Here is a 22951-nt window from a genome sequence, read left to right as displayed (position 1 = left end):
AAACAGCAGTAAAATATTGCTCAAGGGGAAAAAGTAATTCATTAGATAATGGTTCATCAGCTGTCACTAAAAGCAAAGGACAATACACATGGTCAAAGGAACTTATCATGATCTATGTTTAATATTGCTATTGCCCTAGAGACAATGGGCTGGATTCATCTGGCTGGTACAGAGTGGTGCCAATAGTAACTCCTCCCGCAAGGGAGATTCACCCCAAAGAAGGTGCAGGCATGCCTACCAATGGGAAGGGAAGCTTTAGTTCTCAATGGAGCTCTATCAGGTGTTCTTCCGATGGGCACTGACAGTGGGGAATAAGCTGAATAAATGCACCCTTCAGCTACTCTGTTCATGTTCCTCCCTGGCCAATATTGCCCATTTTTCAAGTCTCCTCCCTCTGGAGAAAAAGTTGCAGCCATCTTATGCCACCATAACCTCCCCACAGTGAACTACCAGCTCCTGAGGACCTGTGTCCCAGTTTACACTGTCAGAATCTGGCATGAAGCTCTGGTCTAGCTCTTTGTTTCCTGATTCTCTTAGATTATTGTTATGTGCTGAACAACTTATCTTACAAATGTAGGTCTGGAAGAGGTTATTTAAGCTATCCCCCATGCAGGTTTTCTGCACTCAGAAACATCATACACTGACGGGTAATGCACCTTTAATAAAGGTGTAGGTCATTAAAGGTAGTAATAGACATGGCACATGGGTATTTACATCATCCTTATTGTTCAATGCATGGCAGTTGTTTAGTACTTGTTCTAGCTCAACCAGACATTATGGATGTGATGCAGGTTCTATGGCCTGTTTTATACAGGGGGTCAGAGGAGATGATCATAGTCGCCTCTTCTGGCCTTAAAATCTATTAAATACTTGGCACCATAACATGAAAGTAACAGCAGGAAAATACCTAATTGTGGTACGTACTTTCTGGAAGGTAAATAGCTTGAAAAGTCAAATTGGCAAGTTAGGAGATAAAGACACAAAAACATTAGCAGAGCGATTGAGACTGGAGAGCCTGGAGGGCCGAGGCGGAAGGGCAAGAGACACAGCCAGCGACAATGTTGTGAGTTAAGCTAAGATACCCCTGAGTTATACATACTTTAAGGCAGTGGTCCCCAAAGGAACATCCAGTAGGGGTGCGGCAGACCTGGGCCAGGCCCCTTTGGGGGTGGGGAGGGAGCACTACACAGCCCTGCTATGCCCCAAGTGCTGCTCCAGCCCCAGCCGCGGCTCCAGCGAGAGCAGTACCAGCAGCTTCCCTCCCCCCACACCTCCGGCCTGCTCTGAGTGCTGCTTCCCCTCCCACATCCTGCCCCAGTCACCCCACCACACCCCCGGAGCACGGCTCCCTCTCCCCCACACCCTGGCTCCCGAGGGGGCACAGACCAAGTTTGGGGGGGGGGAGGTCATCATTTCAACCTCAGCTTTTGGGTAACTGACTAAATCTCTCACACTTTGCACATATGCTGCCACCAGATATTTTTTAAGCTGAACTAGCAGTTTGTAACCAGATATGCTAGAAACCCCTTTGCTATTGTATTGTTCACACACACTTCTCTGTGTTTGGTCTATAGAGAGTCCAAGGAGAGAGAGAGAGAGAGAGAATATAGCAATGACACTTAAAACTCACTATTTTTATCTAAGATGGATTTTATCTTAGGCCTGATCTACACTTAAAACAGATCAACATAGCTATTGGCGCGCTCGTGTGTGAAAAATCCACACGCTCCTTGAGCACTGAAGCTATGCTGACCTACCCCTGTTGACCTAGCTCCCATCGCTCGGGAAGGTAGTGTTCCTACAGCCTGGGCAGCAGGTGAACCAGCTGTTGGGGGAGGCTAGCGCCTAGCCCCTCCCCTTCTGCCCCTCTCCCTTGCAGCAGCCCAGGGCACACACACCCCACAGCTCCCCCACCACAGCCCTGGGCCACCTGAGCGCGCCCCCAGGCCTGGAGCTCCAGGTGGCGTGGCTGCGGTGCCCCCAGCCCCAGATTTCGAGGCAGGTCCCCAACCTCAGTACCAGGAAGCCGGACGGTGTGGTCCCAGCACCCCGAGTGCCAGGTGGGTGGCTCAGCCCAGCCCTAGCTCCAACCACCCCAAGTCCCTGCGGCACGCCAGCATGCCCTAGCCCTACAGTGTTGGAATAATCCCTACTGTCGCTGTGGACTACACCTGTGCTACACGGTTATGCCAGCAGAGCTATAGTGCTGTAGCTATGCCGCTATCGTCCCCGCAGTGTAGAGCAGAGGTGGGCAAACTATGGCCCGTGGGCCACATCTGGCCCGCGGGACCGTCCTGCCCGGCCCTTGAGCTCCTAGCCCCTCCCCTGCTGTCCCCCCTCCCCCGCAGCCTCAGCTCGCCATGTGGGCGGTGGGGCTGCGAGCTCCTGCCGGGCAGCGCGGCAGCATGGCTGGCTCCAGCCAGGCGATGCAGCTGCCAGTCCTGCTGCTCTGAGTGGCATGGTAAGGGGGCGGGGACCGGGGGGTGGATAAGGGGAAGGGGTCCCGGGGGGGCTGTCAGGGGGCAGGGGTGTGGATAGGGGGTGGGGCAGTCAGGGGACAGGGAGCTGGTGGGGTCCTGAGGGGCGGTTGGGGCGGGGGGGTCTCGGGAGGGGGTGGTCAGGGGACAAGGAGCGATTGGATGGGTCGGGGGTCCTGAAGGGGGCAGTCGGGGGGGGGCTGGAAGTGAGATGGGGGCAGATAGGGGACAGGGGACAGGCTGTTTGGGGAGACACAGCCTTCCCTACCCGGCCCTCCATACAAATTCAGAACTCCGATGTGGCCCTCAGGCCAAAAAGTTTGCCCGCCCCCAGTGTAGACATTGCCTCAGTATCAGCACTATGCCATTATATTTTCCCATACTTATTAGAGGAAACAGCTTGAATACAGAGGTTAATTGCCAATAGGTATTTAGTTATCTAAAGCGACTAGCAAGTTTTGAGGCCCACAATTGTGACTCTAATGTGCCGAACATTTGTTTTGGTGCAATGGGTAAAATTACTGAAAGTGACTAGAGGGTAGATTTAGACACCTAAAGACTTTTTAAAAGATCTGGCCCTTAGAAGCCTAAATTTCATTGCCTTTCAGTGAGACTTTGGCTGGGCCTGGGTGGCGTGTATAAAAGGCCAGGGGAGGTTAAGCCTCCCTAAAAACAGCTGGCTATGCATGGGGTGAAATGCCACGGATACGGCACGGGTCACCCCTCCGGAGGCGCGCTGGCCTGCCGCCGCCTTTGGAGTGTTGTATGTGAGGTTCCATAGAAGTGGAGGGGGTCATTGGCATGCAGACTGTGGTCCCTTCCATGCGCCGCACCACCCCCACTCTACCTCGTCCCCCGAGGCCCCACCCTCAGTCTGCCTCTTCTCCCCACCCCCACTCAACCTCGTCTCCCAAGGCCTCCCCCGCCCTCTGCCTGCTCCTTTCCTAAAACAGGAAAAAGTGATGGTCCCACCCTGTTCCGGGAAGGGAGTGGAGAGGAGCGAGCGGTCAGTGGGTGGCTCCTCGGGGGAGGGGGCAGAGAGGAGTGAGCGGCAGGTGGGGGTGGGCTCAGGGGAAGGGGCAGAGAGGCACAAGTGGCGGGCGGGGGAGAGCTCACACAACCAGGGCCGCCCAGAGTTTTCAGAGGTCCCCATGAGAGTTTTCGGCAGGTCTTTGGCGGTGGGTCCCAGAGCGAGTGAAGGACCCGCCGCCAAACTGCCACCGAAGACCCGGAGCGGAAGAAACTCTGGGTCTTCGCTCCGGGTGTGTTTGGCGGCACTGAAGGACCTACTGCCGAAGACCCTCCGAAAACTCTCATAGGGGCCCCTGAAAACTCTGCTGGGGGCCCCTGCAGGGCCTGGGCAAATTGCCCCACTTGTCCCCCCTCCCAGCGGCCCTGCACACAACTGGGTGATTGGACAACAAAATGGCAGATGCCAGTCAATGTAGATGTGTGCAGAGTAACGAGCATTGGAAAAAATAATCCCAATAATGCATACAAAATGATGGGTTCTAAATTAGCTGTCAAGGAAGAGCCCTTGGCGGCATTGTGGTTAGCTCGCCGAAAACATCTGCTCAGTTTGCAGTGGCAGCCAAAAAAAACTAACAGCATGTTAAGAACCATTAGGAAAGGCAAAGATAATGAGACAGAAAATATCATAATCTCACTACATTCATGGTACGCTCACATCTTGAATACTATGTGCAGTTCTGGTCACCCCCTGTGAGTTGGATAGACCAGAAGGCAGCTCTTCTCAAGGCTGTAGGCATAGATGAGCACTGACAAATTCACAGCTGGAGACTGGACCAACTCACCTGTATGTTAGTGTTGTTCAAAATAGGGATTAGACTTGTAAGGATGTGTTTCGGACGTATAAAATACTTGCAAGTTGTTGCATGCATTAATCTTATGTGTAATGGCTGTATCCTATGCTATAAGGTAATATTACTCCTGAGGGCATTCTGCGCCAAAAAATTAAAAATTATGCGCACAATATTTTAAAATTCTGCAAGTTTTATTTGTCAATAAATAAATACAGAGGCTCCAACATGGCAGCGGGGAGCACAGGCCACTGGCTGCACAAAGTTGGGAGATCACCCTGCAGCCCCCGCACCCCGAGGGGGACAGACTCAGCGGTGAGGCTGCACTCAACCCTGACACAGCACAAGGCCTGGGCCTGCCCCAGAAACACCCTGGGACCCTGCCCCTCTGCGCCAGGTGCACCAGATGTGGGGCAGGCAGGCTCAACCAGGCAGGATCCAAGTGTGGAGGGATCCAGGAGCGCAGTGAGAGGATTCTGTGGGACAATCTGGGTGCAGGCAGCTCAGTGGGGGGTCTAGCTCTGGATACACAGAGGCTCATGGTGGGTCTAGGGGCATGGGCAATGGGACTCTGCAGGGGTTCCAGGTGAAGGTGGTTGGGGCTCAGCAGAGGGGTCTGAGTGTGTGTGGGGGTCTCAGTGTTGGGGGAGTGGGGCTTGGTGGGTTGGGGGGTCTGGGTGCAGCTAGTTGGAGGTCAGTGGCATGGGGTCTGGATATGGGGGCTCAGGGTGGTTCAGGGCATGCGGCATCAGAATGGGGGGGTTGAGTGGGGGGATCTGGGTGCAGGGGCTCTGGGTGTAGGGGGGCTCCAGATGCAGGGGTTGAGGTTCAGTGGGGTGGGGTTTGGGAATGGAGGGCTAGGGGGGTGCTGGATGTACCAGGTGATGCTTGGCAGGGGTGTCTGGAAATGGGAGGTCCGGATGCATGGGGGTTGGGTGGATGGGGGAGCAGCTTCCTGTATAGTGACCCCTCCTGCCACAGCTGAGGAGGAAGCAGGGGAGGGTGCTGAGCTTCCTGCAGCTGGGGGAGGGTCTGACACTCTTTGCAGGGGAAGCCCAGCCAAGACTAACAGCCAATGGGAGCTCCAGGGGCGGGGCCTGCAGGCGGGGGCAGCACGCAGAGCCGCCTGCCACGCCTCTGCCTAGGAGCAGCCGAGACAGGTCGCTGCTTGCAGGGAGCTGCCCGAGGTGAGCGCCTCCCAGATCCAGCACCCCGCACCCCCCACCCACGCCCCAACCCCCTGCCCTGAACCCCCTCCCGCACTCAAACTCCCTCCCAGAGCCCACGCTCCACACCCCCTCCCCCAGCCCCACACCCCCTCCAACACTCTGACCCCCTCATGCTGTTCCTCCGCCTAGGAGCAGCAGGGACATGTCACCGCTTCTGGGAAGCCATGCAGAGACAGATAGGGAGCTTGCCAGCCCCGGGCTGTAAACCGGACTTTCCATGAAGATTAACAATGCTGGTTTATAAAGATTTCCAGTTGGTACAGGGCCGGATAACACAGGTTTTACTATATGTTGCCTGCTTTAATCTATAAATAACCCTCTCATTACTTTCTCCTAGTTAATAAATCCTTAGAGAGTTTACTATCGGATTGGCTACAAACATTGTCTTTGCTGTGAGATCTGAGGTACAAATTGACCTGAGGTGAATGACTGAATTTTTTGTGCAAGGCAACCAGCTATCATTCAGTCCAGCTTGCCTGAGTGACAAGATAGACTGGAATGCTCGAGCGGAGTGATTCATTTGTTACTGGGTTGGTGAAATCTAGTTATAGAACATACAATTAGTTAGGGGTGTCTGCCCTGCTATTTTGACAATCTGCCCTGAGGTTGGTATTCACAGCTGTGAACCACTCCAGACAGCGTGAAAGCCCCATCTCAAAAAAGATATATTAGAATGGGGAAAGGTATAGAGAAGGGGCAACAAAAATGATTAGGGATATAAGACAGCTTCCATATGAAGAGAGATTAAAAAGACTGGGGCTGTTCAGCTTAGAAAAGAGATGACTAAGGGGGGATATGATACAGGTCTATAAAATCATGAAGGGTGTGGAAAAAGTGAATAAGGAAGTGTTAGTTACTGTTTCACATAACACAAGAACCAGGGCTCACCCAATGATATTAATAGGCAGCAGGTTTTAAACAAACATAAGGTAGAATTTTTTTTCACACAACACACAGTAAACCCGTTGAACTCTGTCAGGGGAATGTTGTAAAGGCCAAAAAAGAATTAGATAAGTTCATAGAGGATAGGTCCATCAATGGCTATTAGCCAAGATAGTCAGGGACACAAGCCAGAATCCAGTTGTCCCTAAACCTCTGATTGCCAGAAGCTGGAACTGGATGACAGGGGATGGATCATTTGATGATTGCCCCATTCTGTTCATTCCCTCTGAAGCATCTGGTATGGCCATTGTCGGAAGACAAGATACTGAGCTAGATGTAACATTGGTCTGACCCAGTATGGCCATTTTTATGTTCTTAGTAACTGAAGGGTGATTGAAATCAAATTACTGAGGAGGGAACTGAATGAATAATCTTAAAAGACAGAGCTGTACTGATCCCTGATTGAAATTGAAACTTAGAAACAGTGCACGAATCATGCTCCACGATTGATCCAGAAATTGTACATCAACCTGGAGAACAATGGAAACAGAAAGAGTTGATTATCTTATGCTCTTGGTTTCATTCTTAGGAAAATGCTTCTAAGTCTACTCCTGGGGGGATTCTGTACCACTGGGCATGTGCAGAATTCATGTCCCCTGCAGATTTCTTTGCTTCCCTGCAGAAAAATGACTTTCTGAAAGTGAAGCAAAGGGAAGCCACAAGAGCAGTCATGCACCATTCCCCAGGGTCATGGGTGCATTGTTTTAGGCACCCGGAGCAGCCAATGGAGTGGTAAATCAGTGGGGGGGGGAGGGTTGGGGACACCCAGGCCAGTGGTTCCTACCCTGTGCCAGGCTCAGCTACTAGTCCTGGCTGGGCTGGGGAGGACAGGACTTCCTCTTCCCTGCAAGAAGCGACCAGGGCTGGGTCAGACCCACCCCCAGAAACCTCTCCGGCTGCAGGAGTGCCGCACACACACCCTGATTTCTGCTCCCATCACTCCTCAGCTGTGTGTGGGGAGGAAAGGGTCACTATACAAGGAGCTGCTCCCCAATCCGCCCAACTCCCATGCATCCAGACCCACCTCATACCCAGATTGCCCTGCCAAGCCTCATCCCCTGCACTCAGAACCCCCCCCACTGACCCCCTGAACCAGAACCCACACCCCAACAAGCCTCACCCTCTGCATCCAGAGCCCCCCTGAACCCAGACCCCCATCTGAGCCCCACCTTCCAGCATCTGGACCCCACCCCTGCACCCAGACTGCCCCCCACATTCAAAACCCCACCCCAACAAGCCCCACCACACCTGCACCTGGAACACCCTGACTAGCCCCCCACACCCAGACTCTCATCCCAGTGAACCCCACCAAGCCAGCACCTGGACCCTGCCCCCGCTGAGCCCTCTACAACCAGACCTGCTGAGCCCCAATCACCTTCACTTGGATCCCCCTGTAGAGTCCCAGTGTGTCTGCACCCAGAACCCCCCTGTAATGTTCCCCTCTGGTGTTGTCTGGACCGGTGAGCCGCTAAGTCACTCCAATCCTTGACTCTGGGAGCCAGCCTTACCTTGCTCTGCTGTGAGAACCCCCGCTCCTGGGCTGTTCATGCACAGCCTCTGGCATGTAAGCTGCTCCTTGGATTGTGCAACCGAATGACACTAGCCAATATCTCTGGTCCCAGACACACCCCTAGGAACCTCCGTCTTGCAGTGTCCAGTTATGCGCACTGGACGCTGCAAGCTTATATGAGTTCATCAATTTAACAAAGCAATTGATATGTACCAGGCTTGTCATCCCAAGGGGAGTTTCTGACACACTTTAAATCAAACGCACTGCTTCAGGTAGAATAAACAAACAGATTTATTAACTATAAAGATAGATTTTAAGTGATTATAAGTCAAAACATGTCAGATTTGGTCAAATGAAATAAAACCAAAACGCATTCTAAGCTGATCTTAACACTTTCAATGCCCTTACAAACTTAGAAGCTACTCACCACAGGCTGGCTGGCTGCTCTTCAGCCAGGCTCTCCCCTTTGATCAGCACTTCAGTCGCTTGCTGTGGTGTCTGTAGATGTAGGTGGAAGAGAGAGAGCATGGCAAATGTTTCTCCCTTTTATCATGTCCTTTCTTCCCTCTTGGCTTTGCCCCCTCCCCCTTTCAGGGTCAGGTGAGCATTACCTCATCGCAGTTCCAAACTGACCAAAGGAAGGGGGGTGACTCCCTCAAGAGTCTAACAGATTCTTTTGTTGCTGCCTAGGCCAGCGTCCTTTGTTCCTGTGAGGCTGGGCTGGGTTTGTCCCATACCTGCCCTGATGAGGTGTGAACTGCTTCTCTGTGCTTGGAGAGTTTTTGCCTGGGCTTATTTTAAGCCTCATAACTACATACATGAAATTATAACCTATAACATTACATAACAATTACTATAACATCACTGTAACAACCAGGCTCAGTGCATCATGAGCCTTCCGAAGACACACAACATGACAAACTTTGCATTGGATACCACACAATCATTTTATAAAGATTAACATGGGGGTGTAGTGTGCTCCCCTGAGGTACAGAGCATCACACACCCCCAATAAGCCCCTGTTCATCCAGATCTTCCTGGCACCTGGACCCCGCACCAAGCCGCCTGCACATAGATTGTCCCACACAGAACCCGATCACCCCACACCTAGATCTCCCTACACTAAGCCCCTCCACACTTGGATCCTGCTGGGCTGAGCCTGCTTGCCTACATCTAGTGTGCTTGGCACGGAGGGGCAGGCCACGGGTTGTTTCTGGGACAGTCTTGGTCCTTGCGCTGGGTCAGGGTCAGGTGCATCTTTACCACCGAGTCCATGTTGGGGGTGGAGGGGGAGAGGAGGGTCATCTCCTACCTCTGTGCAGTCAATGGCCTGTGCTCCCCACTACCATGCTGGAGCCTCCTCATTTATTTACTGACAAATAAAATTCGCAGAATTTTAAAATACTGTGTGCAGAATTTTAAATTTTTTGGCACAGAATATCCTCTGGAGTATAAGTCTCATGGTGCAGATAGGCAGCAAACATATGAAAGGAAATGGTCTACTTGTATATCTATGCACGTCCATGCGATGCTGTGTGCCTTATCTGATATGCAGACATTTCCAAATAAGTCACCTAGTTCAGTGGCTCTGTACCTTTTTTCCTATTGCGATGCTATGTAACAACAGAAAAAAGTTTCAGGACCACCACCAGCCCATCTAGCCATAAAGAAAGAGGGTGTTTTGTTACCCGCAAATAGCATGAATTTATTTATTTACTATGATGCATAGGTGCCAACTCTGTGGGTGCTCCAGACTGGATCAGCCACGGAAAAAAAATAGTGGGTGCTCAGCACCCACCGGCAGTCCTGCTGATCAGTGCCTCCCTCCCCCAAACACCTCCCAGCCACCGCGGATCAGCTGTTTAGTGGCGTGCAGGAGGCGCTGGGAGGGAGGGGGAGGAGTGAGGGTGGAGTGCACTCATGGGATTGGGGTGGAATAGGGGCAGGAAGCAGGGGCTCCAGGCACCAGCGCAGCAAGCACGTGCCTGGGGCAGCAAGCTGCGGGGTGCAGCGTGACGGTCGCTGTGAGGGCGGCAGACAGGCAGTCTTCGGCGGCTTGCCTGCGGGAGGTCCGCCAGTCCCGCGGCTTCGGCGGCGGGTACGCTGAAGGCGTGGGACTGGCAGAGCACCCGCAGAAATGCCGCCAAAGCCGCGTGACCAGCAGACCGCCCGCAGGTGTGCCGCCAAAGGCCACCTGACTGCCGTGCTTGGGGCGGCAAAAAACATAGAGCCGTCCCTGGCGGGAAGAGGCAGGGTGGGAGTGGGATTTGGGGGAAGGGGTGGAGTGGGGGCAGAGCGGGGTTGAGCCCCCCCCCGAGTAACTCATAAAGACAGTGCCTATGCTATGATGCACAAAATGACTAGTTCCAGGTGCTTTCACAATAGGAAAACAGTTAACAGCGAGGGCCACAAAACAGGCCATTTCATCCATCCCCCAATGTCAATTAATACACCTTGTCAATTTAACTGATCTCAATTTTTAAGTGAGCAGATTAAGAAGATGAAATATGTCCTAAAGGTTGAGAGGCTTGAACGTTGGTGGACTTTAACTGGGAGTGAATTCCAGACCTGGGAGATGGTCACTGAAATCATAGAAATCATTGAATTGTAGGACTGGAAGGACCTCAAGAGGTCATCTAGTCCAGTCCCCTGCACTCATGGCAGGACTAAGTATTAGCTAGACCATCCCTGACAAGTGTTTGTCCAACCTGCTTTTAAAAATCTCCAATGATGGAGATTTCACAACCTCCCGAGGCAATTTATTCCAATGCTTAACTACCCTGACAGGAAGGTTTTCCTAATGGCCAGCCTAAACTGCCCTTGCTGCAGTTTAAGTCCATTGCTCCTTGTCCTATCCTCAGAGGCTAGGAGAACAAATTTTCTCCCTCCTCCTTGTAACAGCCTTTTATGTACTTGAAAACTGTTATGTCCCCCCTCAATCTTCTCTTCTCCAGACTAAATAAATCCAATTTTTTCAATTTTTCCTCACAGGTCATGTTTTCTAGAACTTTAATCATTTGTGTTTCTCCTCTCTAGGACTTTCTCCAATTTATCCACATCTTTCCTGAAATGCAGTGCCCAGAACTGGACACAATACTCCAGTTGAGGCCTTATCAGTGCTGAGTACAGTAGAAGAATTACTTCTTGTGTCTTAAGAACATAAGAATGGCCATACTGGGTCAGACCAAAGGTCCATCTAGCCCAGTATCCTGTCTTCCGACAGTGGCCAATGCCAGAGGGAATGAACAGCAGATAATCATCAAGTGATTCATTCCCTGTCACCCATTCCCAGCTTCTGGCAAACACAAGCTTGGGACACCATCCCTGCCCGTCCTGACTAATAGCCATTGACGGACCTATCCTCCATGAATGTATCTAGTTCTTTTTTTTGAACCCTGTTATAGTCTTGCTTACAACACTCCTGCTAATACATCCCAGAATGATGTTCGCTTTTTTTGCAACAGTGATACACTGTTCACGCATATTTAGCAGGTGATCCACTATGACCTCCAGATCCGTTTGTTTCTGGGACAGTCTTGGTTCTTGCAAAAACAACAAGGAGTCTGGTGGCACCTTAAAGACTAACAGATTTATTTGGGCATAAGCTTTCGTGGGTAAAAACCTCACTTCTTTAGATGCATAGAGTGAAAGTTACAGATGCAGGCATTATATACTGACACATGGAGAGCAGGGAGTTACTTCGCAAGTGGAGAACCAGTGTTGACAGGGCCAATTCAATCAGGGTGGATGTAGTCCACTCCCAATAATAGATGAGGAGGTGTCAATTCCAGGAGAGGAAAAGCTGCTTCTGTAATGAGCCAGCCACTCCCAGTCCCTATTCAAGCCCAGATTAATGGTCTTAAATTTGCAAATGAATTTTAGTTCTGCTGTTCCTCTTTGAAGTCTGTTTCTGAAGTTTTTTTGTTCAATGATAGTGACTTTTAAATCTGTAATAGAATGACCAGGGAGATTGAAGTGTTCACTTACTGGCTTATGTATGTTACCATTCCTGATGTCTAACTTGTGTCCATTTATTCTTTTGCGGAGGGACTGTCCGGTTTGGCCAATGTACATGGCAGAGGGGCATTGCTGGCACATTTCACTCCCTAGTCCTATAGGCTGTAAATCCAAAACCACCCCACCTCATCCCATCGCTTGGTGCATATTATAATTTATGTAGACTGTGTAGCACCGAGAGGCCCCAGGGCCCCACTGGATAAACACAGAGTACAAGATTAACTATATTAGTAATAGTTACTATTTATATAGCTAGACACTTTACTGGACAAATATAAAGACACAGGGCCAGATTCTCAGCTGGTGCAATGAAGCCAGGATGGTTTATACCAGCTGAGAACCTGGCTCACAGTCTCTGCCCTGAAGAGCCTACAGTTGTATTTGCATGACAGAGTGAAATAATCCATACTCGGGATGTGGGAGGAATGACAATGATCACAGCAATATGATCAGGCGGTTACTCAGTGTACATCTCCCGGTAGCTGAACACCATTCTGGCTGCTCCTTTATGTACAAAAATCTTGTGGGAGATGAGAGCAGCCATATTTTCCCTTTCAGTTCCCCTTGCTATAATATTACCCATTATGTGTTTTCTATCTGTCACAGAAACCTGCTTAAACCTCCGTGGCAGCCCCCTGTGGGGAAGCCTTGCTTATTTGCTGGTCTTCATTATTGTGGCTGACTGTGTGCAATACAGAGATTTCACCTTCAGCACATGTAAAAAACACTGGGATAGGCCAAGGCCAGAGGTCTGTTTGCAGACCACACTGCAGGAGTGTGCAGCTGTTAGCATCTGTACTGGCAGCCACCCAGAACCCCATGGAGTTCAGTGGAACTGTGCCCAGGAACTGCCTCCAGCAGATGCTGGTGCAGGATCAAGGCCATAGGCCCTTTGCTTGACTAACCTTCTCCTATAGTCTGTGCATTTCACACTAATACTGCAAGTCCCTGTAGCTCCTCCAAGGCAAAGTATCCCAAAGCAGTTGATATACTATCATTTTGTCCTAGCTATTAGCCAGGACGGGCAGGGATGGTGTCCCTAGCCTCTGTTTGCCAGGAGCTGGAAATGGGCGATAGGGGATGGATCACTTGACCATTACCTGTTCTATTCATTCCCTATGAAGCACCTGGCATTGGCCACTGTCGGAAGACAGGATACTGGTCTAGATGGACCTTTGGTTTGACCCACTATGGCTGTTCTCTAGGGGAAATTCTCTCTGCCTTCCCCCACTCCTCTATCAAAAAAGCCACGTGTGTTTGTACAAAGGAGTTTTTCTCCCTCTCATCTGCTCTTCGTCACAAGGGTAAATGCCACTAGCCCACTTGCACTCCTGTTCAAATTTCATCAAGCAGGATATTTTGAAGCCAAGTGGTCACATGGACCAATATGTGTCCCAAAATTTAATAGAAAAGCAAAACATTGGGGGCGCAAAATTATCTGAAATGGAATGGGGATATTTTTCAAGCAAGTTTTTATTGGGGGCGGGGAGGCAGAAGAGGAGAATCCTTATTTTTGCACAGCTCCTGTAGAGAGACTTCCATAGCAGCATACCCCTCCCCCCTCTTCTCCTGTCTGTACAATAGCGCCTAGATGCTCGGGTGATAAGCGCATCAGGAGTGTGTAGTGTAGACAAGACCCACTGCTACTAATGTCTCTTTTCATGAGCATCCACACACTGATCATGAGAAAACAGTTTGTCTTGATTTCCGCTCACTTTCCATCAGCAGTATTAACAACGAGCCAGGGAATGGGCTACCAATTGTATTAATTACTACACTACGTTTCTTGGATATGCTCTACTTCAAATGTATATTGAAGGAAGAATGCAGCTGCTTTAAAAATAGCAATCTTCACCATCTTTTGTTCTGGTGCAGCAAACACCCTCTTAGGTTTTATCTTCAATGCCAAAAATGGTGTGTTTTTAGAGCAGTGTAACTAAGGTACTTTAGCTAATCTGCTGTAAAACCCTAGTGGAGATAAGGCCCTGTAGTTTTACTTGGAGTGGCTAGGCCAGATCAGCACTGTACTCCCACCCATTGGTTGACTTTGCTTAGCTACCTCACAGTAAAACTACAGGGCCTTATCTCCACTAGGATTTTATAGCAAGCTAGCAACTCCCACCTGTGCATCCCCATCCCATTCCCGCCCCCCCCCCTTTTTTTAGTAGTGAAGCCAAAAGGCACAGACACAAGTAGAGAAAGCAGGAGCTGACTTTCTGGCCTGATTTTTTGTACTAGCCTTTGGCGAATCACACAAACTCAGGCTCTGATTTGGAAACAATTAAGGAGCAACTCAACTGAAGCTAATGGAATTTAACTCTAGTGGGAGTGAGATGAGAATCCGGCCCTTGGTCTTTAGGATTCCAGTCTATCCATGCTGCATTTAAATAGATTCCTAAAACATTTGCAAACGAATCCCACTGTTTGACAAGGGGCTGTCTCGGGACTGGTTTGCTCATCTGTAGAACCATGATTCTGTGGCAAAGAAAAATTCCATTTTTGCAGGAAACTGCCTAATGCGATAGCGCTACCAGTGTTCCATATACTGTACTATGCGGCTGTAAATGTGAAGCCTGTTTACTGTAGGCTTTTCAAATATTAAAAATTCAGAAGCTATGTATTCCTCACAGAAATAACCTTGGGGGACACACTATTTTAAAGCAGTCTTCACGAAATGAGGATTAAATCAGTCAGAATCTTTTATTGTTTCTAACAAAGGAGAATGCATTTAATATTTGTACTGAATTCATGCTTATTAACGATTAATATTAAATACATCAATTATGTTGAGCTTTTCAGGACCTGAAGAAGAGCTCTGTTTAATTCAAAAGCTTGACCAACAAAAGTTGGTCCAATAAAAGATATTACCTCCTCCCCCTTGCCTCACTAATTTTTTTAGACAGTATGTTTTGTCTTCCTATTAGAAAATTTACTGTGATTTGCTAATGATCTTATATCATTATTTTCTTCTTGATTACAGACTTGCATTTAGCAATATGGAAGCCCTTTTTTTCCTCAGAGAAAGCTGAAAGCCCTTATAAAATTATGCTCTGCACACAGCTCTTGTCATCCAGCACTGAAATGAAGCCACCTTTGCAGTGAAAGGCATTCATTGTTTAATTGTGAGCAGCAACGCTACACAACAGTTTGGCACAGAATGAGACTACCTTTGGATATGTATTTCTCAGGCACCTGTAGCTAAACATTCTACTCCAGTCAGGGGTGAAAGTAAGTTAAAGGACTTACCAGTACGCCGGAGTCCTGAGCAGGGGCGTGGCCTCAACTGGCAGAGCCGGGGCCTTTAAATCACCCCCAGAGTAACCAGCTGCAGAGGTGGCTGGGAGCCCCGGGTCTCAGGGGCGATTTAAAGGGCCCGGGGCTCTGGCCGCTGCTACTACAGCGGAGCTCTGGGCCCTTTAAATCGCCGACGGAGCCCTGCTGCTTCTACCCCAGGGTTCCGGCAGCGGGGCTCGGGTGGCGATTTAAAAGGCCCGGGGCTCCGGCCACTGCAATCGCCAGCCTGGGAAAGCCGGTCCGGACTGGTACACTGTACCGGACTGTACTAGCTTACTTTCACCTCTGACTCCAGTCGAAATTTAGTTGGGCATAATGTGATTACCTAAACTAGAATCTGGTGATACCAGAATTAACACACATCCTCTTACAAAACGTACCTTTGAATCTTGTGACAGTAAATGGTCAGGCCTTCAATTTTATACCATATTTGAAAAACAGCACCTGCAACAGTGTAATACCACAGCATAACTCTGAGGAAGTGTCACTTACTGAATTGCTAACACCACTTTCTGCAGAAGCCAGGTTCTCAACTGTTCTAGCTTCCCCTCAGTAGCCTCACCAAATTCACATACCAAACCACCAGTGTTAAAAATATATCCCTCTAAACAACGATAGGGTTGGGGGAGGAAGGGGAATGAGGAGGTAGAGATCTTCATGTATTAATACACAATTTAATACATTTGTGAGGCACTGATGCATGAACAGGTGTAGTGATCGATAGATCTGCATCTTATCTCACAGTGGCTTCATAGGAACAGTGAGCAGGCAGAACAACAACATGAGCATCATGACATAGGATTTTTAGCCCCACCTAATTTCCATTTTATTCATCAGTGCATCAGACACATTAACTCCACTTTCAGTTCTTTGCCTCTTTTGCTGCAGAATCTCTACCAGACTTGCTGGCTCCTGACACCCATTAATGCTCCATTTACACTAATGGGACGTCAGACCACAGCCGTTTCATTCTGGGCAGATCTAGTACAGGCCATACCTAGAATTCTTGGTAGCACGTTGCCAACACTGAATCTATTCAGTTCCAATCTCTCCTCTCTCCCAGCTCCACACCTTCTGGGAAATGATTTTAACACCAGGCACAAAAAAGGGGATTTGGTATTTTATATCACATTTCCCCCATGCGCAAGAAGAGATTCCTGAGCGACCCTTCCCTTTGTGAATAACTTGAGGCATTTTGACATAGCACATACCCATATTCAAGGTGATCTCCAGCGCTGTTACCTCACAGTACATCCGGCAGCCCTTTTTGCAATTAAACTTCTTTTCCCCAGAGGAGAGAATGACACAGTTATCAGTAATCTCAGACTTCACCAAGGCTTGTAGTCCTCAAAATGTCAGTCTTGTATTGGAAGAAGGTCTCTACAAACCTACATGAAGTTTATTCTGCCCATCGGGTCATTCAACTAGCTGACTATTCTTAACCTTTTAGATATGAATAAAGGGCACCTTGCATGATGGAATGAGGTCTAACAGGCTATTACACTGTCATGGAAAAGCTGAGAGACAGAGTGTAATATATACATATAAGCGTTTCTTTCCCTCTTCAGCTTTATAAGAAAAGTTGCCCCCACTCAGAGGCTAGTTCCATGCATACATTGCAAGAGGCATTATCTAAAAACAAACTTTCCTCAGGGAAGAGAGAAAAATGGATGGGTTCAAAAAATCTCCATCCTTATGGCTTCTGCTAGAGCAGGGGTCAGCAACCTTTCAGAAGTGCTGTGCCGAGTCTTCATTTATTCACTCTAATTTAAGGTTTCACGTGCCAGTAATACATTTGAACGTTTTTAGATGGTCTCTTGCTATAAGTCTATAATATATAACTAAACTATTGTTGTATGTAAAGTAAATAAGGTTTTTAAAATGTTTAAGAAACTTCATTTAAAATTAAATTAAAATGCAGAGCCCCCCAGACCGGTGACCAGGACCTGGGCAGTGTGAGTGCCACTGAAAATCAGCTCGCGTGCCGCCTTCGGCACGCGTGCCATAGGTTGCCTACCCCTGTGCTAGAGCCTTGAATAGGCTACTTTACTTGCAGACTGAACCACAGAGAAACTAACAATTTGAGATTTAATGGCTTAACTTTATATTTGTGTAATAGGCATTGCATTGTATAGAAAAAAGTCTGATCTTCTATACTAATTAGCCACAGCTTTCAGAGTTACACTGATACCCTGGTGGTGGGACTTTACATCAGCTGTTGAGAGAACAATTAGACAGGCTGTTAAGGTTAGGTGAGACTGGACCTGTCTGTTAACCTTTTCACTAAAATGCCAGCCTAACGAGCCTAAAATAATACAGCTAAAGGTTAAAATTCCAAAAGCACTTAAGACTCAGATCCTCAAAGGTACTTAAGACCCAGTTTTAAAAGGTATTTAGGTGCTGCTGTGCCCAGTGATGCAGTGCTTAATTGATTTAGGGGTCTAAATCTAATTTCAAAAGGGATTTAGGCACTTAGGAGTTTGAATCCCATTGACTGTTGATGAAATTTATATGCCTAAGTGGCTAAATCCCTTTTTAAAATAAAATTTATGTTTCTAAATCAGTTAGGCATTGCAATGCTGTGTGCAACACCCAAATACCTTTAAAAGGCTGGGTCCTAAATACTGTTGAGGATCTGGACTTAAGTGATTTAGGAGCCTAAGTCCCACTGGCTTTCGATAAGGACTCAGGTGCTTTTGGAAATTTTACCCCAAATTCATAGATATCTGTGGTGAACTTCTGGCTCCTATGAGAACTTTCCATTGACCTCAGTAGGGCCAAGATTTCACCCCTGGTTTAGAATGTCATCCAGCACAATGACAATGAAGCACATTTTTGGGGACCAGTCTAGTATAGGCACTGCTTTCCCTCATTCCCCAGTGTGTGTCAGGAGAGCAGCTCATCCCTTTGAAAACCTCCTTAGCGACCATGGCCAAGATTTTCAAAAGTGACGAATGCCCAATTTTTTAGTGCCCAACTTGAGACCTGAAGGGTGCTTGATTTTCAGAGGGCTGGGGCTCAGCACTTTAAAACACTACCTGGAGACACCTGAAAGGGGCCTGATGTTCTGAAAGAACTAATGTCTGCACTACCCCATCACAAGATATTTTTCTCATTTGTTTTTTTACAGCGCAAAAATATGAAGAATCCTAGCAAGATCACGTAATGCCAATTTGCTCAGAAAATAGTATTGACCTAATTTGTCCTGAATGTAACAATAATGAAAGGAATGGGTTTTGCATGTTTTTTTATCTTTAATCTAATGTTTCATCAACAACTGTCAGCACTGCAGAATTAAGGTTGAATGAGAGAACGGTCTCATATTACATATTGTATCATTTGCCAAATAATTTAGTAGCTCTCAAGGTTTTCTACAGGTCACGGTATCCAACACCCTGGAATTTCTTACGCAACCATACCTAGGTGTCGTGCAGTAATACCGTATAATGGAGTCTGCATCCGAGCTGATGAATTGTCACACAAATTATTTATAATGGGATGAGTACACTAGGTAGCACAAGACTGGGAAGCTCTGGGATTTTGAAATCCTCATAATACATTGTACTATAGTAGCTGGTGCATATAAATCAGGAAACTAGTGACAGGGGACACAGAGGGCCTGCAGAAGTGATGGGTGGAGGGGGCTGAAAAAGCATCAGGATGATGCAAGAAGGGGAGAAAATGATGCTGGGGAAGGAGAGGGAAGGTACTTCAGGGAGAGCTAGAGGGGAATAGAGAGCATGCTCAGGCAGCCAGTAAAATCTGGGAATGGGACAAAATCCCAGTTTGAATGTAGCTGGGCAGAATCCCATCAAGCTGCAGCAATCTTGCAAAACTTGCAGAGCTGGTGGGAAAGGCTGACATTTTGGAATTAGTTCTGAACCAAGACGGAAAGTTGAAAGATTGAAAAATTCCACTGAATGAAAAATTCTGAAAAGTTTTGAAATGAAAAATGTTTTATTTCAAAAAGTCATCTCAAATTTTCATTTTTCCAACTGAAAAAAACGTTTTGGAGATGGACATTTTCCACGGGAAAGATTGTGAGGCAAAATTTTTTTGACTCGCTCTATGAAGGTCTCTCTCTTTGATGATCTCTAAGGTCTGATTGGCCTTACAGAGAAGAAGAAATCTGGGAACAGAAAGGGAAGGAAATGTGCAATGGCAGAACAAAGAAAAAGACAATAAGAGGAAAGAATGGACGGGACACACACCAGTCTGATATTTGTCAGATCCTAATAAAATAATTTTGGTTACCTGATCCTTACAAAATTATTTTGTGATATTTGACTAAACACATAACCAACATATTTTAAAAATCACACAAAACAGAGGGAATTCAAAAATAGTCTTCACTAGCATAATTCTGCTTAGTTACACAGTATAGATTTTTAATGTGTGCAATTTGCCTGAGCTATGGCTGCTGTGAGAACTGTAACTTTGTATCTCTCAATGTTCAGTTATAATTACATGCAAAAATGTCATTAATGCAACAGTGGTTTACAATTCAAATGCTGCAGCATTCTAGTGCATGAGAACTTGACCATGAAATAGACTAGAAACAGACTATAAAACAAGTATGAAACTGTTTAGTTATTTGTTTTTTCACTTGACTTGGACAGTTATTGCAGAGTGAAAATTACTGATAATAAACCTAATCTAAGATGTGATTTGTAACATCGGTGAGAATTCTTTTTGTTTGTTAAATGATTTTAAAAAGAGAAAAATTTTAATTAAAAAACCCAAGTTCTTTCCTCTCTTACAATCTTCACTTATTAAAACTGGAAGAATTGCAAACCTCATTTTGTTCACTTGTTACCGTTCATGTGGTTTACTTTTAGCATTTCTTCCAGCGTGAACAAGGAAAAGCAGACAGATCGGTTTTAGTTAGTTTTCCTTTCAGCGTGACAGGGGAATGTTTGTTTTTCTAAGAAGTTCAAATTGAATTCCCTTAAAAAAAAAAAAAATCACGGAAACATTTCTCAGTCTCAGGTTTGGTAAAAGGTCACGTTATGCCAAATTTCATCCCGCAGTATCTCTGATTGGGTATTGAAAGCGGCTCTCTTTCCCAATTTATTTTTACAGTGAAGGTGCATACTAACACCTAATTGCTGCTATCTTGGATCCTGCTTCCGCAAACTTTGTCTATTCAACTAAACACTTATGGACATGTTTAACTTTAGGCACACACTGAAGTCCCCATTGACTTGAAGGGGACTTAAATAGATGCTTAAGCACTTTGCTGTACTTCAGCATGTGCTTTATAAACATGGGTCTAGGAAAGCTTTGCATATTATGTCATTGATGCCAGACATTGTTTCAGTGGCACATACCTCGCTGAAATGTACTTCTGGCTGCACAAATCCTCTGTATACTGGAAAGGAACTTGACATAGTATTTTTGGTCCAATAAAAAAGGCTGCATTACTTAGCTGCAGGATTGTTGGGGGACTGGATGGCACAGCACACTGGTAATAGGACATAGAGCCTCACACCATTATGTTAATAAACAATACTAGTAACACTAAGCACTGATACAGTGCTTTTTAGGTACAGAGAGAAGCAGGAACTCACACAGCGAGTCAATGGCAGAAGCCAGAGATAGAACCCAAGTTTCCTGACTTCTAGTACCTGATGCTTTATCTACCAGCCAACTCTAAGTCCAGCCTAGGCCAGTGGTGACTTGGAGCTATCAGCTCTTCAGTGGACTGTGTGAAATCACCGTGTCATAGTCTCAGTCTAGTTTCCTTTGGGGAAGGGTTCCCAAGGACCATCAACGTAGTGGGCACTAAAATACACTTGTTTGCTGGCTAATCTCAGCAGAGACGCCAAGGATGGAAGGACAGTGGGGACTAGGTCGCCTCCCCTCCCCTAGATGAGGAGATGTACGGAAAGGAAGGGCAGGACAGCTTTCAGTATTCTTGTCCTGACTATATTCATCACATGCACAACTATGGAACAGTAACTTGTACCACTGGTTGAAATAAGACAGTTATTGACAAGAAAAGTAGTCTTTTATTTCAATGAATATTTCTTGGCATTAGGCAGATATTAAATAACACTGAATTGCACAAGACTATTAACATATTGACAGCAAAAGAATGGCGAGCATAGCAAAGTTTAGAACAGCAGCGTGAGTCACATCACCTCATGTCACTCAAAAGCCAGTTAATGCTGCAACCACCACTAAGTGGGACTCCACCGAGAAATACAAAATGAGGATTATTCCTTTTATTCTTTTGTTAATACAGTAAACGCTGGAACGGTCAACAGTAAAAATGAACAAATATTTGCATTCAGTAATTAAACAGAGTGAAATAGCCACAAATTGCTAGTCATGCATTTTCTTTAACAGCAATTTGCTAATGCATAAATATCTCAAAAACAATCTTCAAGATTTGAATAAATCACGGACAAGAAGAAATTAAGCTTGAATTCTACTTTATGCATAAATACCTGACCTACATATTAAAATTTTACTTCACCATATATATATAATTTATATATATATATATATATTTTAAAAGAAAGTAGACAATTAGATAAGTGCAAGCAATTTTCCTCAAAAGCACAGACAATTTGGAACCATGCCCAGAAAAGCTTTTCTCTTCTTCTTTCTACTCCATTCAGTTCACATTTTGCTTCAAAAATGATGACCTACCATCTGCTATGTTGGATAAAAATTCTATCTAGTATCTTCTTAGGGCTACTAGAATGTCATCATTCTTACTGACTAAAAGATGGGATCTCTCACCAGAAATTTGAACTCTTTGTATCTGCATGTAAACATACCTTTCAATTACATTAACCGTGTAGAGTGAGTGGTAACATTGGAGGGGAGGAAGAGGGAGAAAAACAGAACTGCAAAAGGAACATTGCACTCATGTTAGTGAGAGGAGTGAGGCAGTCCTCACTCTGATACACGCACGTGCGCGCACACACACACACAATCTGGCAATGGAATCTTATCCACTAGCAAGTTGAGGAATGATTGAGAAGGCATCCATTTGCGAGCAAAGCTTGAACAACAAGCCAGCAGTTTCTTTGCAAACTGTCCAGAGTTTAATTAGAACTGACTTGCACTGCTTGGATCACATTGTAACAATCGCACAATAGACGGATCACTCTTGGCACCTTTAATAAACTCTTCCAGGGACAGTTTACCTTGAAAGGAGAAAACAAAAACAAGTCACTTGCATTGCAAGATCAAACAGAGCTTAAAAATAAAACCTTCACAGAAAGCTTAAAAATACACATCTCCTACTGCAAGTGGATTTAGGGTGAAACTGGCTGCAGTGCAGGGGAACCAGGCACTCCCTTCCTCCTCAAACCTGGATGCACTGTTTTTTCAAGTAAACGAATCTAATATTTTACTTTACATTTGACATTAAACAGGGACATTATCAAGTTAAAACAATCGTACTAATAATGCCACCTTAGATCAACAATTTAAGCAGAGAACTGGCTTAATACAAAACTGGAGTACAAACATTCATTAAAGATACACACAAACTAGTCTAGAAATAGTGCTTCAATCAAGGGTGAGATTTTAAACCACACAGAACCCAGGATATTTGCACCATATGCACGGATAGGCAATCATGTAACAGTGTCCCTAACACTGGGCAACGTGATGTAGTTTATTCTACATTTGTTAATTATTGCT

At 46.6% G+C, this 22951-nt stretch overlaps 1 protein-coding gene across 2 annotated transcripts in view; it reads right to left on the bottom strand.

Moving 5' to 3' along the window:
• Positions 1 to 21288: 21288 nt before the first annotated feature.
• HPCAL1 (hippocalcin like 1) overlaps positions 21289 to 22951 on the bottom strand; it is a 111311-nt gene continuing 109648 nt past the window's right edge. For both annotated transcript variants that reach the window (XM_024208381.2, XM_026655431.1), the window contains exon 5: positions 21289 to 22449. In XM_024208381.2, coding sequence (XP_024064149.1) covers positions 22352 to 22449 — 98 coding nt within the window. In that variant the 3' untranslated portion in view covers positions 21289 to 22351. The remainder of the gene's footprint in view (positions 22450 to 22951) is intronic.

This window comes from Terrapene carolina, unplaced genomic scaffold (genome assembly GCF_002925995.2).
Source record: "Terrapene carolina triunguis isolate 2854851 unplaced genomic scaffold, T_m_triunguis-2.0 Scaffold42, whole genome shotgun sequence".
NCBI lineage: Eukaryota > Metazoa > Chordata > Testudines > Emydidae > Terrapene > Terrapene triunguis.
Note: the sequence above shows the minus strand (reverse complement) of the source record. Positions and strands in the feature narration are given on the sequence as shown.